At 38.0% G+C, this 14,594-nt stretch overlaps 1 protein-coding gene across 1 annotated transcript in view; it reads left to right on the top strand.

The window, feature by feature from the left end:
- Nucleotides 1–14,594, top strand: part of MS3_00001168 (uncharacterized protein) — a 53,797-nt gene that overhangs the window by 2,815 nt on the left and 36,388 nt on the right. Inside the window, exons 5-10 of the mRNA XM_051208662.1 lie at nt 5,817–5,973; nt 7,499–7,895; nt 9,262–9,448; nt 9,958–10,213; nt 12,976–13,188; nt 14,365–14,504. Coding sequence (XP_051071597.1) covers nt 5,817–5,973; nt 7,499–7,895; nt 9,262–9,448; nt 9,958–10,213; nt 12,976–13,188; nt 14,365–14,504 — 1,350 coding nt within the window. The remainder of the gene's footprint in view (nt 1–5,816; nt 5,974–7,498; nt 7,896–9,261; nt 9,449–9,957; nt 10,214–12,975; nt 13,189–14,364; nt 14,505–14,594) is intronic.

Below are 14,594 nucleotides of genomic sequence, written 5' to 3'. Positions count from 1 at the left end.
AGTGCTATGCAATTTAATTTTAGTACACATTATTTAAACACAGCCGGTTACCTGTAATTAAGTCTTATGTTAAATCTTAATATCTACCAAATCCTATATATATTGGCCGAACGTTACTGCTACCTTAACATGGTGGTCGGGCTTGCCTATCGTGATGAACCGAAACGGATATACTGGCTGGAACAATCCTTCCTCAAGGTCCTACCATGCCAGACAGGTCGGTTAAAAAGGGGTAAGAGTAAAAGCAGCAAACTCAAGGTCCGAGGGCGAAGTCGTACTGCTGACTGCACAGAGGTGTGACTGCAGTAAGGTGTTTCCTTCAGACAACCGGCATAACAGCGATGCTGCCTTCCCATAAGGAAAGGTGGGGTTAGAAAAGGTCGACCCTAAAATTGCAGACCTCACCTTATCCCACGGATATCCATCTCCGGCGGTAAGGTCCCAACAAGTACAGAGCTAACACGAAAATTACTCACAAAAAGGTCGTGTGTGACCGACCTCAAGCAGTTGTCCTTTGGGCACTGCGGTCACGTTCTCGGGTTGCTGAGACGACCCATAACCCAGATTTCTTTCCAGGTACCCCCAGAAGAACCCTCTAGCGGTGTGGGCAACGGTAAGTGAAAATAACTCACATACCTCTAACATCACTCAAGATAACTGTATTCATAATCAACCTCCTCAATCCTTATTATTCCTCCTACGTCGACTTTCAACTATAAACTTCCTCTTATGTCTTCCTTCCCCAAGTGTTACCATGACCAACGATCCTAGTGCACGAAACAATGTACTAGGTCTACTGAAACCTCGCTCCAAACTACACATTGGAGCCTTCAAAGTACGCACCCTATATCAAATCGGCCGGCAGACCTCCTTGGCTAAAACCCTAGAATCTCGTACCATTGATGTATGCCGTATCTCCAAAGCACGCATTCAGGATCCTAGTATGGTCATTCACCTGACCTCACCTCGCCAAAACGGAGAGCCGAGCAGGTGACTTTAATGCCCAGGTAGATAGTTTAAGCCAAACAGAAAGATGTTTGGGTGGATATTTTAGTATTCCGGCTCAGCGAACAGATAATCGTGATCGTCTACTGCAACTGTGATCGGAAAATTGTTTATTTCTGACAAGCACTAATTTTAAGCATAAGGAAAAACATTGTCTAACATGGCGGCGACCCCCTGCACCAAACCAACGATGGACTCAAATAGACCATATTGTCATCAGTCATCGTTGGAGAGGCTCGATAGAAAACTGCCGCTCGTTCTGAAGTACATGTTTAGACTCTGATCATGCTTTAATACGAGCACGTATTTCCTTGCGCCTCACTGGACGCTGAAAAACCATATTAAGAAGATTCATTAGAGTTTAACTCAGCGACGAGGAAGCCAAAAGTAGATCCCAGGAACAACTAAGGTCACACTTAGGCAGTTCTAAAAACGAGGCTGACTCAGGCATTGCTTGGAAACATATACGAACATCTGTGAGAACAGCAATGACATCTATTAGTGGTTCAAATCAGACTCAGACTGTCGCACTGATTCTCATAAACTCACCCCATCAGGCTCTGAACACGATGATGAACGTAAACAAATTAAATCTAGGCTAACGAAAAGTTAAAGGAGCGACCGTGAGCAGTGGTGGGCAACGAAAGAAAAAGAGACGAAAAAGGCAGCGGTTTTAGGTAACTCCAGACAGCTTTTCGGACTAGTAAAAGAAACTGGAATTAAGAAGTCAAATGTAAGTGATACGATCTCAGAAAAAGGCGACACCCTTATCTGCTCTAAGCCCAGACGTTTAGAACGATGAGCAGAACACTTTAAGGAGCAGTTCAGCTGGCCTTCAGCTATTCTACAACTACCCACCACTCCAAAACAGCCTGAACGGAACTTTAAAGTAGGTTCCCCGACTCTAATTGAAGTTCAAAAGACTATAGCTAATCTGAAACGAGGAAGAACAGCTGGTCCAGATAGGTAATCCAAGATGTTTTCCAGTATGGTGGTCCAGTTTTAGCGATTAGCCTGACTAGTCCCATCTGACTGGTCGTAATCACTGATCGTCCCAATATATAAGAAAGAATCAACATCATCCCATGACAACCTAAGAGGGATTATTTTGACTAATATAGCATCTGACATACTAGCCTCAATAATTACCGGACGCCTAACCAAGATTCTTGAATCGCAAATACTAGAGAACCAGGCTGGTTTCAGACCTGGTCGTGACTGCATCGACCACATATTTACCATTCGTCAGGTTTTAGAACACAGGCATACCTCTTGGTGTCTGACAATGATAGTTTATCTTGACTCAAAAGTAACATTTGCCTCTGTTGACCGAGAGGTTCTGTGACAGTGTCTGTAATTGAAACGTGTACTTCAGAAGTACAAAAACCTTGTGAAGGCTCTTTACTCGAACACTACAAGTCGATTCAGAGCTCATGTCGAACTGTCATCTAGATTTGCAACCTCAAGGTGTGTCCAGCAAGGCTATCCACTATCCCCATTTTTGTTGAATTTTATCAGAAACCTACTTATGGAAATAACGTTCTCGTCGACTGAATTTTGGGGATTTGACCTGCTACCAGGAGGTCCACTTATCGACTTAGAATACGCAAATAATATAGTCCTGTTTGGTGAAGACGCTGATAAAATGCAATGTTTTAGTAGCAGTGAGCAACAATGCCATGTTGTTTGGGATACGTTTCTTCCCCTCTAAATGTAAATTGTCGCTTCAGTACTGGCCTGCTTCAACACCTGAACTAGGGATAGGAAGTGAAGTAGTCGAACGCGTCGACAACTTCACTTATATGTCGGAAGTCTGATCAGCCCTGATGGGTTGGTGTCTGACGAAGTCTCAGCCCGGATTCAAAACGCTCGTTTGGCTTTTTCCAACTTACGTCACCTATGGCGAAGGCGAGACTTCCGTCTATCAATTAAGGGACGAGTATACTGTGCGGCAGTTCTTACTGTTCTACTTAACGACTGCGAAGCGTGGTCATTAAGGTAGAGGATCCCCGTAAGTTCGATCACAGATGTCTTGGAAATATTGCTCGCATCTTCTATAGTCAATGGGTAGGTAATAGTGAGGTTAGACTCAGGGTATTAGCGAATGATGGTAAGTCAGTTGATGAGATTGTGAATCTTCATTGACTGAGATGGCTGGTTCATGAACACCGATTACCACGGCGCGCGATGCTTACCAGGGTTGGCCATTAACTTCTAGTCTGAGCCATGTTGATAGATGTAGCTACTTGGTTGGGGTTAGCGTGACTATCGTAACCACTGGATGGGGACTCTGTACATGGCTGAGAATCGATCACAATGGCGTGGGTGTATATACTCTCTCTCTTCCCTTAAACGGTGAGATTAAAGTTACTATATCTTTATTCCTCAGGCTCCTTACAACTCATTGAAGCCCGTCGGTCTACTTTGGGTGACCGTGAGTTTGACGACAAACGAAGGCTGTTACGTAATGAAATCGGGCAAAGCTTGCGTGTGAACCCAGAAGCCTGGTGGTCGGTGCTTGCTAATGAGCTGGAAGCAGCAGCTGCATCTGGTAACTACCGGAATCTCTTCCAACTCATCCGAGTCACTGGCAGCAAGAAGTCTGGTGTGAGCGAAACAATCTATGAGGATGACGGGTTGCCAATCACTAACATCCATCGATGTCTTGGACGATGGGCAGAATTCTTCGAAAGGCAGTTCAACTGGCCTGCTGCTCCGGCAACTTCGGTCAGACTGTCCTGCCCTCCATGACCGGTAACGACTGATCCACCAAATGAGGCGGAAGTCCACAAGAAACTCCAACTCTTGAAGCGCTACAAATCACCTGGCCCAGATGACTTACCTCCGGCTCTTTTGAAAGATGGTGGTGACTTTCTGGCTAAGGAACTGACTGTGTTGTTTACAAAGGTCTGGGAGCTAGAGAGTGTACCAACGTCATGGAATGAGTCGATAGCTGTCCCTATCTTTAAAAAGGGTTCACGTTGTTCCTGTAACAACTATCGGGGGATAAGTCTACTTCCGATTGAGTCCAAGCTATTGGCTTCCATCATACTTCGTATGTTGTTCAAAACCCGAGAAAGATTGACTCGCGAGGAGCAGGCTGGGGTTCGTTCTGGTCGAGGATGTATTGATGACATATTCACCCTCCGCTAAATGTTAAAACACTGTCATACTTATCAAAGGCCAACAATCGTAGTGTTTCCTGACATCAGGGTTGCCTTCGATTCGTTGGATAGGACTGTTCTCTGGAATTGTCTATTGAAGAAGGGTGTGCCTGAGAAGTTTATTAACATCCTAAAAGCCCTATATACAAACACCTGAGGCAGAGTGAGGGCATACAACCACCTCTCCCCATTGTTCCATTCGAGCAGTGGGGTTAGACAGGGTTGCCCAATCTCACCATTCCTTTTCAACTTTGCCATCGATGACATTCTGGAAACAGCTCTGATGGATGTAAGTAATGGTGGTGTGGATCTGTTGCTTGGAGAAAGACTTCTCGACCTTGAGTATGCGTATGATATCGTCTTACTGTGTGATAATGCATAAGGCATGCAATCCGCACCTAATCAGTTGGCAATCAATGTCCGTAAGTATGGTATGCGCTTTGCGCCTTCGAAGTGCAAAGTACTTCTACAAGACTAGCAGGATTCTGATGCTGTACTCACCCTGGATGGTGAGTAGATAGAAGTAGTCTAGAAGTTTATGTATCTAGGTAGATACATAAATGCTGGTGGTGGCGTGCGTGATGAGATCAATGCACGTATAGTGAAAGCCAAAGCGGCTCATGCCAATCTGGGCCATGTTTGGCGCCTTCGTGATGGTAGTCTGGCTGTGAAAGGTCGGCTCTACAACGCGTCGGTGAGAGCAGTTTTGCTCTATGCTTGTGAAACATGGCCTTTCCGAGTTGAGGATTTTAGACAACTCTCTGTGTTCGACCATCGCTGTCTCCGAAGGATTGCTGACATCCAGTGGCAACACCATGTTAGTAATGCAGAGATTCGGCATCGTGTTTTCGGGCGCAGAGACGATAATTCAATTGGTGTCACCATCTTGAAACATCAACTGTGGTGGCTTGGACATGTTCTACGAATGTTGTCCCAGAGGATTCCTCGTCGTGCATTATTTGCCGACTCTGGGACTGGTTGGAAAAAGCGGAGAGGTGGTCAGTGTATGACATGGTGTCGTGGTATGAAAGAAAGTTGCAAAGGGCTGACTTGTGTTGGTCCTTCACGACTCCCTAGCTGGGATCAGAGAGATGGTGCAACACAGTGGCTAGAGACGTTATCAGATATGGCTGAGAATAGAGGCCAGTGGCGATGCTGCTGTAACCTTTTACTTTCTCCATAAAAAGTGGTTGTATCTTCCATAACTGAAAGATTTCTTCTGATTGTACCTTTCCATTTGCTCCATTATTATTATTTTTTTCATTATTATTATTACACTACTTTACACTAATCTGTTCGTCACTGTTCTTTTTTTCCTCTTCGAATTCTCGTTGTTTTGTGTGGCGCATATATAATGGGTGTCCGCTTGTACCAATATTTATGTGTTCAAATAAATAAATGAAATATACCTTTATTTCTACGAACGAATCCTTTCTCCCTGTATCATATCCTTATATGAAGTCTTTTTATATTACTTCTACTGATATAACTACTTTATATCTTTCGTGTTAATTAGTTGTGGCAACTTGGACTGATGCATTTATGTGCCTGATCTTACGTTGTAAAATACTGACTGACTGGTATCTATATTTATTTGTATAGTTAGTCAAAACATTTTTTTATTTGCTTCCTTTATATGTTTCTTAGAAACTTTTTAACAATTTGGGCATTCGTGTTGGAGGTTATATGGCTGGCCATAGTCCACCTGGAGGATTATCTGCTATCAATGTAGCTGTTTGTACGATTGAAAAAGCGAATAGCTTAGTTAACAGATTAATTGAAGAAGAACGTTTGGACGAATTAGGTATGTAGACGCGCTATATAACTTCTTTGGAGGAAATCTCGTTTTAATTGGAGATGGATGATGGCTGATAATGGGATTTAGGACACTCGTTTCGTCCTAATCGTTACTCGTCGGCCGCATGTATCTGCATCTCAGAGTTGATGTTCACTCCGAAACTCGTACTCAGCACCGTTTGCTCCAAACGTCATCTCCTTATCCACTTAGCTTATGAGTCCAGATAGCCACCAGGTTGTGCAATGGGGTGAAGTCCGATTCATTTTTGTGTTGGTTGTTTGAATCTTCTCATTGACATTTAGGACTGCAGTAAATCAGTATCTTTTTGGAACAGGATGCACTAATCGATTTCAATTCTACACGTCCATGGGAAGATTCACACAACTTATACAAAGATGGATTAAATCTCTTTTCTTTATTTCTATAAATCAGAACAATTTTGCTAGTACAGTAAAGTTAGATTAATAGTTTTGTTACGTGTTTTACTGTTTAATTTTTGAGTAGTGTGTATTAAAGTAATGGTCAAAGCAGCTTTCTCATAACAGTTGTTTCTAGTCGGCTTCTTTTTTAGTTTTATGATCCAGTTTAAAACAGATTATAAATTATAACTCTTGATGACAGTCAATTTCACAACTGACAAGTTATTATCCTTTCATATTTATGCTCATAAATGTATGAAGTTTATAAACAGATAGTTTGTTCTTGCTTTCATTTATAAATAACTCGTAATTTTTAATGGTTTTGTAGTGAATGAGCACACATTGGGCACAATCGAATGTATTTAAATACAAAATTACAGAACATCTTAGTAAAATCTGAGAACTATACAGTAAATACTTGATTTGCAAGATGTCAATCAATCATCTCAGACTTCATTGTTCTTTCGTTTTAACACCAATCATTCTCTGTTCTCGTTCTGTCTTCGATCTTCTTAACCTTCTGCCGCCAGGCGTTTCACTTTCGATTGATAATACATACTACTTATATCTGTCAACATCAGTAGCACACACCACAGTTTCATCTAGATGTGAAGTATGAGTAGTGGATTAAAATCCCTTGTTAGTTATCGAAATTTAGGGATTAAGACTGTATCATTGCTTTGTACGTTAAACTTCACTTTGTTACTGGATCGTATTTTTTCTGCTTTCATACAAGATATTTTATGATGTATATAAACGTTGTATTATCTATCATTTGGTTAAACCGAAAGACTTATATCTCACAAAATGTACTCCTTATGACCATGTCGTTTTCTTTATATAGAGGGACAATTTCTATCTGGAGGTTTACTTGGCAAATAGTACCAGATGATCTCACTAGTAATGTTTATCAATAGGCTTAAGTGGGAGTTTTATTCTAACACAAAATCCTAATTCACTTTATTTATTTAGAAAATTTTGTTTACTCAATTGACTTTGGATTTTTATTCGTTTAACTTTTAACTTTATATTTCTAATAAAAATCTACGTATAATTTTAAGTAACATGTATTGTTTAACTGAAACATTTATTTTTATAAATTTGATTTTTAGGTATTGTTGTCGTCGATGAACTACATCTTATCGGTGACACTCATCGTGGTTACTTATTGGAGTTGTTGTTAACAAAATTACTTTTTTATTCACGTCGTATATCGAATTTCAAACATACAAATGAAATTAAAATTTTAGAAAACTCTCAAAGTTCATTAAATAAGTGTTGTGATTCTAAAGCCTATGGTATCCAAATTGTTGGTATGAGTGCTACATTGCCAAATCTTAAATCGCTTGGACAGTGGTTAAATGCTGAAGTTTATATTACAAATTTTCGTCCTGTCCCACTAACTGAATTCATATTGTCTTGTGATTTACGTTCGAAAACAAATCAGTTTTATAAAATTGTCAAATCTGCTAGTAAAGATGATAGCTCTACTCAACAACTGTTGTCGGAGTAAGTGAGCGTAATGTGTAATTTACTGATTCTTTTGTGACACACCACTCGATTTCTATTAATATCAGAGTATATGAATTGGTAATACTGCTCATTCTAATGTGTATGAGACTATCATTACTTATTTGCATAGTGTATAACTCTTGTGTATCAAAATGTCCTTGTCTAATTGGTTGCATTATCAGTACTCTATGATTCAAGTGATTTCAGTACAACATGATTATTAATTAAACAGCAAATTCGGTTCAAAATCTAGTTCATGTATCTCTTTTATTAAAGTGGTTTGAAACAATCCTAAGCAGTCATTAAACCTTACATCACTCATCAAGTCGTAATCCATAACAACGTTTGCCGCAATTCGATTTTTTGCTCATGTTTTAAGGTTTAAAAATGCCGATTAAAAGTTTGGTAATACTGAGCATGTGAGGAAGGGCCAATCGGGAATGAACAAGACTCTTCGAGGTCTCAATGTACGTATCGAAACAGTATGTTATCTGTCGAGGTGAATGGTTTTAATGATGAAGATATCATTAAACGGTCAATGTTGAAAATAGGGTTTAAGGTTTACGATTAAGATTTAGAATTTAGGGTTCGAGTTAGGATCAAGGTTTTGGGGTTAGGATTTAAAATTAAGACGTAGACTAGGATTAAGACCTTATGGTTTCCTCTTATCTGACTAATTAGGTCGTATGAATGATTGTTGTCAAAATATGAATCGTGGCTATCTTCGTATATTTTTATCGACTTAACTCGCGTTAGTGAATAACGGAATAAAGTGAGTCAAATATCAGATTAGGTTTTTGAATACGCATATTTTGTACACTCATTAGTCAGGACAGATAATCAGAGGAATGACGTTCAGTGGAGATGGCATGTGCGCCAACTCCATTTAATTAAGCGTTAATCAATATTTACAGTCACACAAAAATAAACTGCAGACATGAGATGTGTGGGATAAGATAAACACACATACGCTCATATAAAAAGTCCGGGCTGATAAGTGAATTATTAACAAGATCAAAACGTGACCCAAGAAGCATCAATCGACTGGCCTGTCCAGAAGCCCAAATAAGTTATGTGGGCTTAACATAGTAACCGACACTACAACCTCATATAGACTAACTGTAAGACCTAATCTCAATCCTAAATGATGCAACCCATTTCCTAGACGCTAACCCTAACTAGATTCAAACGCGAAACTGTTCATTCGAGTCTTTACTCTAAATCTTAGCATTATAAATCATACATTCATATTTACTGATTTAATGGAGTCTTGTTTCTAACCTTCTTCCTCGTCTAATTCATTTTCACTCCTTTTTATTCCTTTGCTTTTATTTTTTCTTAACATCTATTTGTATAAATTTAGATGTTTAGAGCCTGCTGATAATTTACCTTTGGATCCTCAATTAACTTCTGATATTGAACTAAATATGATCGATGAAGATGGTGTGTTTGCTTTGTGCTTTGATACACTTTCGAATGGACATGGTGTGTTAGTATTTTGTCCAACTAAACAATGGTGTGAACAATTAGCGGATACAATGGCTCGTCAAGTCAGTCAACTTCGATTGTTACTTTAATAACTAGTTAAGTGTTTTTCCCTCTTGTTTTCTTACTTATAAATAAAAAAAATAAACCTCCTAGGCATTAACCAATGATTTATAGTTATTCCAAAGGTCCTAGAACTTATGTGTGGTAATCCCAGTCTCCAAGTCTTTTAACAGAACGAGGTAAAAATAAATACAAAGGAGTGTAAATAAACAATATTCGAAACGTAAACATAAAGTTTTATCGCAACTACCAAATGATATCATGAAGTGGGGAGTGTGCTTTAATACTACATTGAGAATTTAGAAGATAAAGAAGTAATTGTGCCATTGTGATTGATTTTAAACCATAATATTTACTAGATGTAAACTTTAAAGTATTAAAATTCGAAATCTTTTTTCAGCAACTGGTAGTTTATTTCAGAAAGTGTATAATCTTCGATATCGTCAATTTAATTGATACTGCTCCTTATTTACAGTGAACACTTTTCCCATACATACATTTTGTGCTGTAGATTTTCATTCTCACACAATCATACTTCTCAGCTCCACATCAAAACGACCATAATCAATCTGATGCGAATATCGGAAATTTGACTTACAAAAATTCAGATGATCATTCAGTACAATCAAATATTGGAACGCGTTTAGCATTACAGTTGGATCGGGTTGGTCTTGTCACTTGTGTAGAGCAATTAAAACGATGTCCAGCTGGTCTTGATACAATTTTAGCCAGATGTTTAGGTTATGGTGTGGCTTTTCATCATGCAGGTTAGTAAAAATTTGTAACAAATTTTAATGTGTGATCATCAACGTTTGTAGGAAATGTTCAATACTTATACATTTGCAAGTAATGTAGATTTTATGGTAACAAAACTTTTGTATAAATTGGGTTTTTTTGGTAAAATGTTCATAATTTTCCTTCTGTCGTAGTGAAAAATGGTTGAACACATGAGAACACGATGTGTGAATGTGTTCGTGTTCTCATGTGTTCAACCACGATGTGTGAATCAACAATGTAGGCATGTTCGGCATGCGATTCTCCCCCTCGAAATGCAAAATGTTGCTTCAGGATTGGGTTGCATTGACACCCGAACTAATGATAGGGAGTGAAGTAATTGAGCATATCGACCGCTTCACTTATCTTGGAAGTCTCATCAGCCCTTGTGGTCTGGTGTGTAACGAAATCTCAGCACGGATACAGAAGGCTGGACTAGCTTTTGCCAACTTGCGTCATTTATGGCGTAGGCGAGATATCCGTCTATCAACCAAAGGACGTGTTTACTGCGCAGCAGTTCGTTCCGTCCTACTTTATGGCAGTGAAACGTGACCGGTAAGAGTAGAGGATATTCGTATGTTACTAGTTTTCGATCATAGGTGTCTTCGAAACATTGCTCGTATATCCCTGAGACAATCGAGTAAGTAACGCAGTTGTTAGGAAACGGGTACTAGGTAAGGATGGCAAATCGATTGATGAAGTAGTGAAACTTCATCAGTTGAGATGGCTGGGACACGTGTTACGTATGCCCAACGACCGACTACCTCGACGTGCTATGTTCAGTGGTATAGGAGTAGGTTGGAAGAAAGCTAGAGGCGGCCAGACCAAAACATGGCACAAGTCCATAAAGTTACTGACAAGTGGTCTGAGTCATGTCGGTAGGTGTAGACTACCTGGTTGGGGACCGCGAGATGACAGCAACCGATGGTTAGAGACCCTGAATGACATGGCTCAAAATCGTTTGCAATGGCGCAGGTGCATCCACTCTTTGTGTTCTCCCAAATTTTAATCCCCTGGTTCCTCCTCGTCTCTTTTTTCTCTTCCCAGATCTATTTCACTGGATTATACTGTTTAAATAACATCTCCGAACCCCAATCTTCCCGATTACTGCTTATACTCTTACTACCTCTACCACTACGGGATTTGAATCGACCACTGCATCTCTGTGCTAATGTGGTATGGCAACTCGAACTGATGTACGTACGTACGAAGTTCTAGGTTGTTACTGACTGACTGATTGTGTGAATACTCTATGGCATAGCTCATTTTGATAGATATACAATTGGTCATTCCTAAAGTTTATGTAAATTGTTTAGCAAGCAGTAAAATGATTGTATCTATTTTTCTTTTAATATAGCGAAAATCTTCATTTTGACATTCAATTTTTAAAAAAGAACAAATAAAGCGGAGAAATTTCTTTTCAATCGGTTTTGTTTAATCATGGCTCTACATTAATTCAACTTACATTTATGATTCAAAACAATGAAATACTTTTTTTCCGTAAACTTTTTATGTCATTAAGATAATTATTCGATTCAACCTGATTTTTACATAATTAACCTCCATTTACTATTATCATAGATTTTCTCATTTATTGTAAATTGTTCAAACTGAAAATAAGTATTTGTTTAACACTCCTTAATGTTGACTGAAGATTGTTTTATTTTATCATTCACTTAATTATTCCTCATTAATATCGATAGTGTAATTAGATGGGAGATGTGGTTTGAAAAATCTGTCATATGTTCACGTCATCAAATTGTGTAGTTACTTATACTCGTCAAGGCATTTATATATGAAAATTCATGACCTTTAATTAAATAAATGGTCAAATAAATACAAATTGATCATTGGCAATGATGTATGAAAAGAATTGGAGTTATTACACTGTTTTAGGCATAAAAGCGAATTTAATATTTGCACGAAAAATTCAAGTTTACAATAAACCGTTTCTATAAATTCAAAGAAAGCTTAAATTTTTAACTCTCAGATCAAATCGTCTTTTCACTACGCTATCAAAATTTATAAAATAGGACAATGGTTTTAAAAATCTTAATCAAAGAATTCATCTTTATTTTATCATTCATGACTTGAAGAATATAGGCATATGGAAATCATTAGTTTCTGTTTGTGAAGTTATAAATCATAAATTTATGGCTGAACTGAGTAAACCATTCGGATTGTCTTAGTTATTGAGTTACAGGTTTGAAATCTGTCACAAGTACTATACAAGTACTTCCTCACACACCTATAAAAATCATCTGTGGAACTAATTTAATTTATGTCTAGCCACGTATAAAACTTGAGGTTTTATTTTTATGACAATTTCATATCTACCTCAGTAGGCAGGTAGTTCGACATTCTCAGTTGTACATCATCTAGAAAACCTTGACAAGGCATTTTACAGCGGTTACACCTTAGTTCGAAGGTCCTCAACAACTTTCATTCAAAAATCAAAAAAGGACTGACGAGGGAGTTATTGGGTTTTGCAGAAAACATGTTATAATCAGATAAATAAGCTTAAATCTTATCCATGAATTGTGGAAGTACACTGGGGTTGGTATCTCGTAAGTTTATGAATGCACTTTACTAGGTTTTCATTCGTTTGGTAAGTTTTATCAGTCTATGGTGAAAACAAAATTCAAAACTGAACAAATCTGTATAAATCAATTATCTGGATTTTGTATATTCAGATTAATTCTAATATTGATTGTTTGGTTTTAGAAGTTATTCATTAATTTTTTTATGTACATAGGTCTTACAGTCGAAGAACGTGAGATTATTGAATTTGGATTCCGTAAAGGTCTTATTCGTATTTTAATTGCTACATCTACATTAAGCTCTGGAGTAAATCTACCTGCTCGTCGTGTTATCATTCGAACACCATTATTTCATGGAAAAGTTTTAGATTTTCTCACTTATAAACAAATGTCTGGTCGAGCAGGTCGTCAAGGTGTAGATACTAGTGGTATGTTTTCATATGATCTTATTAATATATTGCTACTCATATTGTGCATTTAAATCCTGGTGTATCAGTCTTCTTAACTTCTGTTTTACAATTATTACCATTCACAGTGTCCATTAATGTTATTGTGGGCTGAGATTTGACAAGCACGTGAGTTTTGAATTGGTAAAATAAATGAATCGAATGCTGACTAATAGCTAATATACAATGATACAAAGTACAATTGAGTGATTGTTGGTTATGTTACGGAATTATTGGCGTAATCACCCATTTAAACTGATATCAGGAAACAGGACAACTCCCCAGCGGATTAGACCATTATATTAGTCTGCCCATGCACAAAAATCCTCCAAGTATGATATCTGAATCTCTGACTAGAGTTTTTGTGGCAGTGGTTATTATTTTTCGAAACCTGTGTAATATTCTGTAGTCTTGTGTTTTAACTGCTACATGCATCATAAATGTTGCCTAAGTATATATGTAACGTGATTGAACGCGTTTGTAAGTCATTTAATTTTAAATTATTGAATCCTGGTTTTGGACTTTGATCCTCTAACGCTTTTGTTTCAGACACCGGACAATGTCGCTAGCTCTCACCAAAAACATCTCATGAATATTGACTTAGTTATTGAGTTGTATTTCATCTACTTTAAAATACGCCTATCACCTATATGATTTTTAATACTTCAATTGTCCTTCGATAAATTAGAGTATTTGTTGAAAGTGTGTGTGGGAAAACACGTTTTTGATTAGTCATAAAGCAAAGGAAGTGAGGTTAAAACGAACACATTTTATACCGTTAAAAATATCATTCCGTTTTTCACTAATCACCTTTACTAATGGGTGTCCTTTCGATAGTCCCCCTTTTTGGTGTGAACCCCATGGATGGGCACTGCTAAAGATCCCCACACTAGTAGTCTAGTGCTTCCTGGTTGCCAATATTTGTTTGGCCAAAATCAATCCGTGATGTAAAACAAAGTTCAATATTATCTGAAAAGTCTATGATAACAAGTTAAAATATTTGGAGCGGGATTTTGACTTAATGAGATTCAGGTGCTTAAACCAATAAATCGCCTCTCTCAAAACATTCTTGAGAGTTGTGACTTCCGAACGACTATCTCCTCCAATGTATTCATTTTATTTCATGTGTCTTTAAATTTATTCACGTGTTTAACTTAGGTCAAAGTATTCTATTATGTAAATCAAAAGATCTGGGACGTGTTCGTCAACTGATAATGAACGGTATGCCACCTGTGAATTCATGTTTGATGGGTGACGGAGGTAGCCCTGAATCTAGTCTAAAACGTGCTCTGCTCGAGGTTTGTACATGTATATATATATATTGATTATTGTTTTTGTTATCGTTAAATTTACGGTTTATTTGCGTCTGATTAGAGAAAAAACAATAA

This window comes from Schistosoma haematobium, chromosome ZW, assembly GCF_000699445.3.
Source record: "Schistosoma haematobium chromosome ZW, whole genome shotgun sequence".
Classification (NCBI taxonomy): Eukaryota; Metazoa; Platyhelminthes; class Trematoda; order Strigeidida; family Schistosomatidae; genus Schistosoma; species Schistosoma haematobium.
The sequence above is the reverse complement of the archived record's forward strand: the minus strand, read 5'-3'. Positions and strand labels throughout refer to the sequence as shown.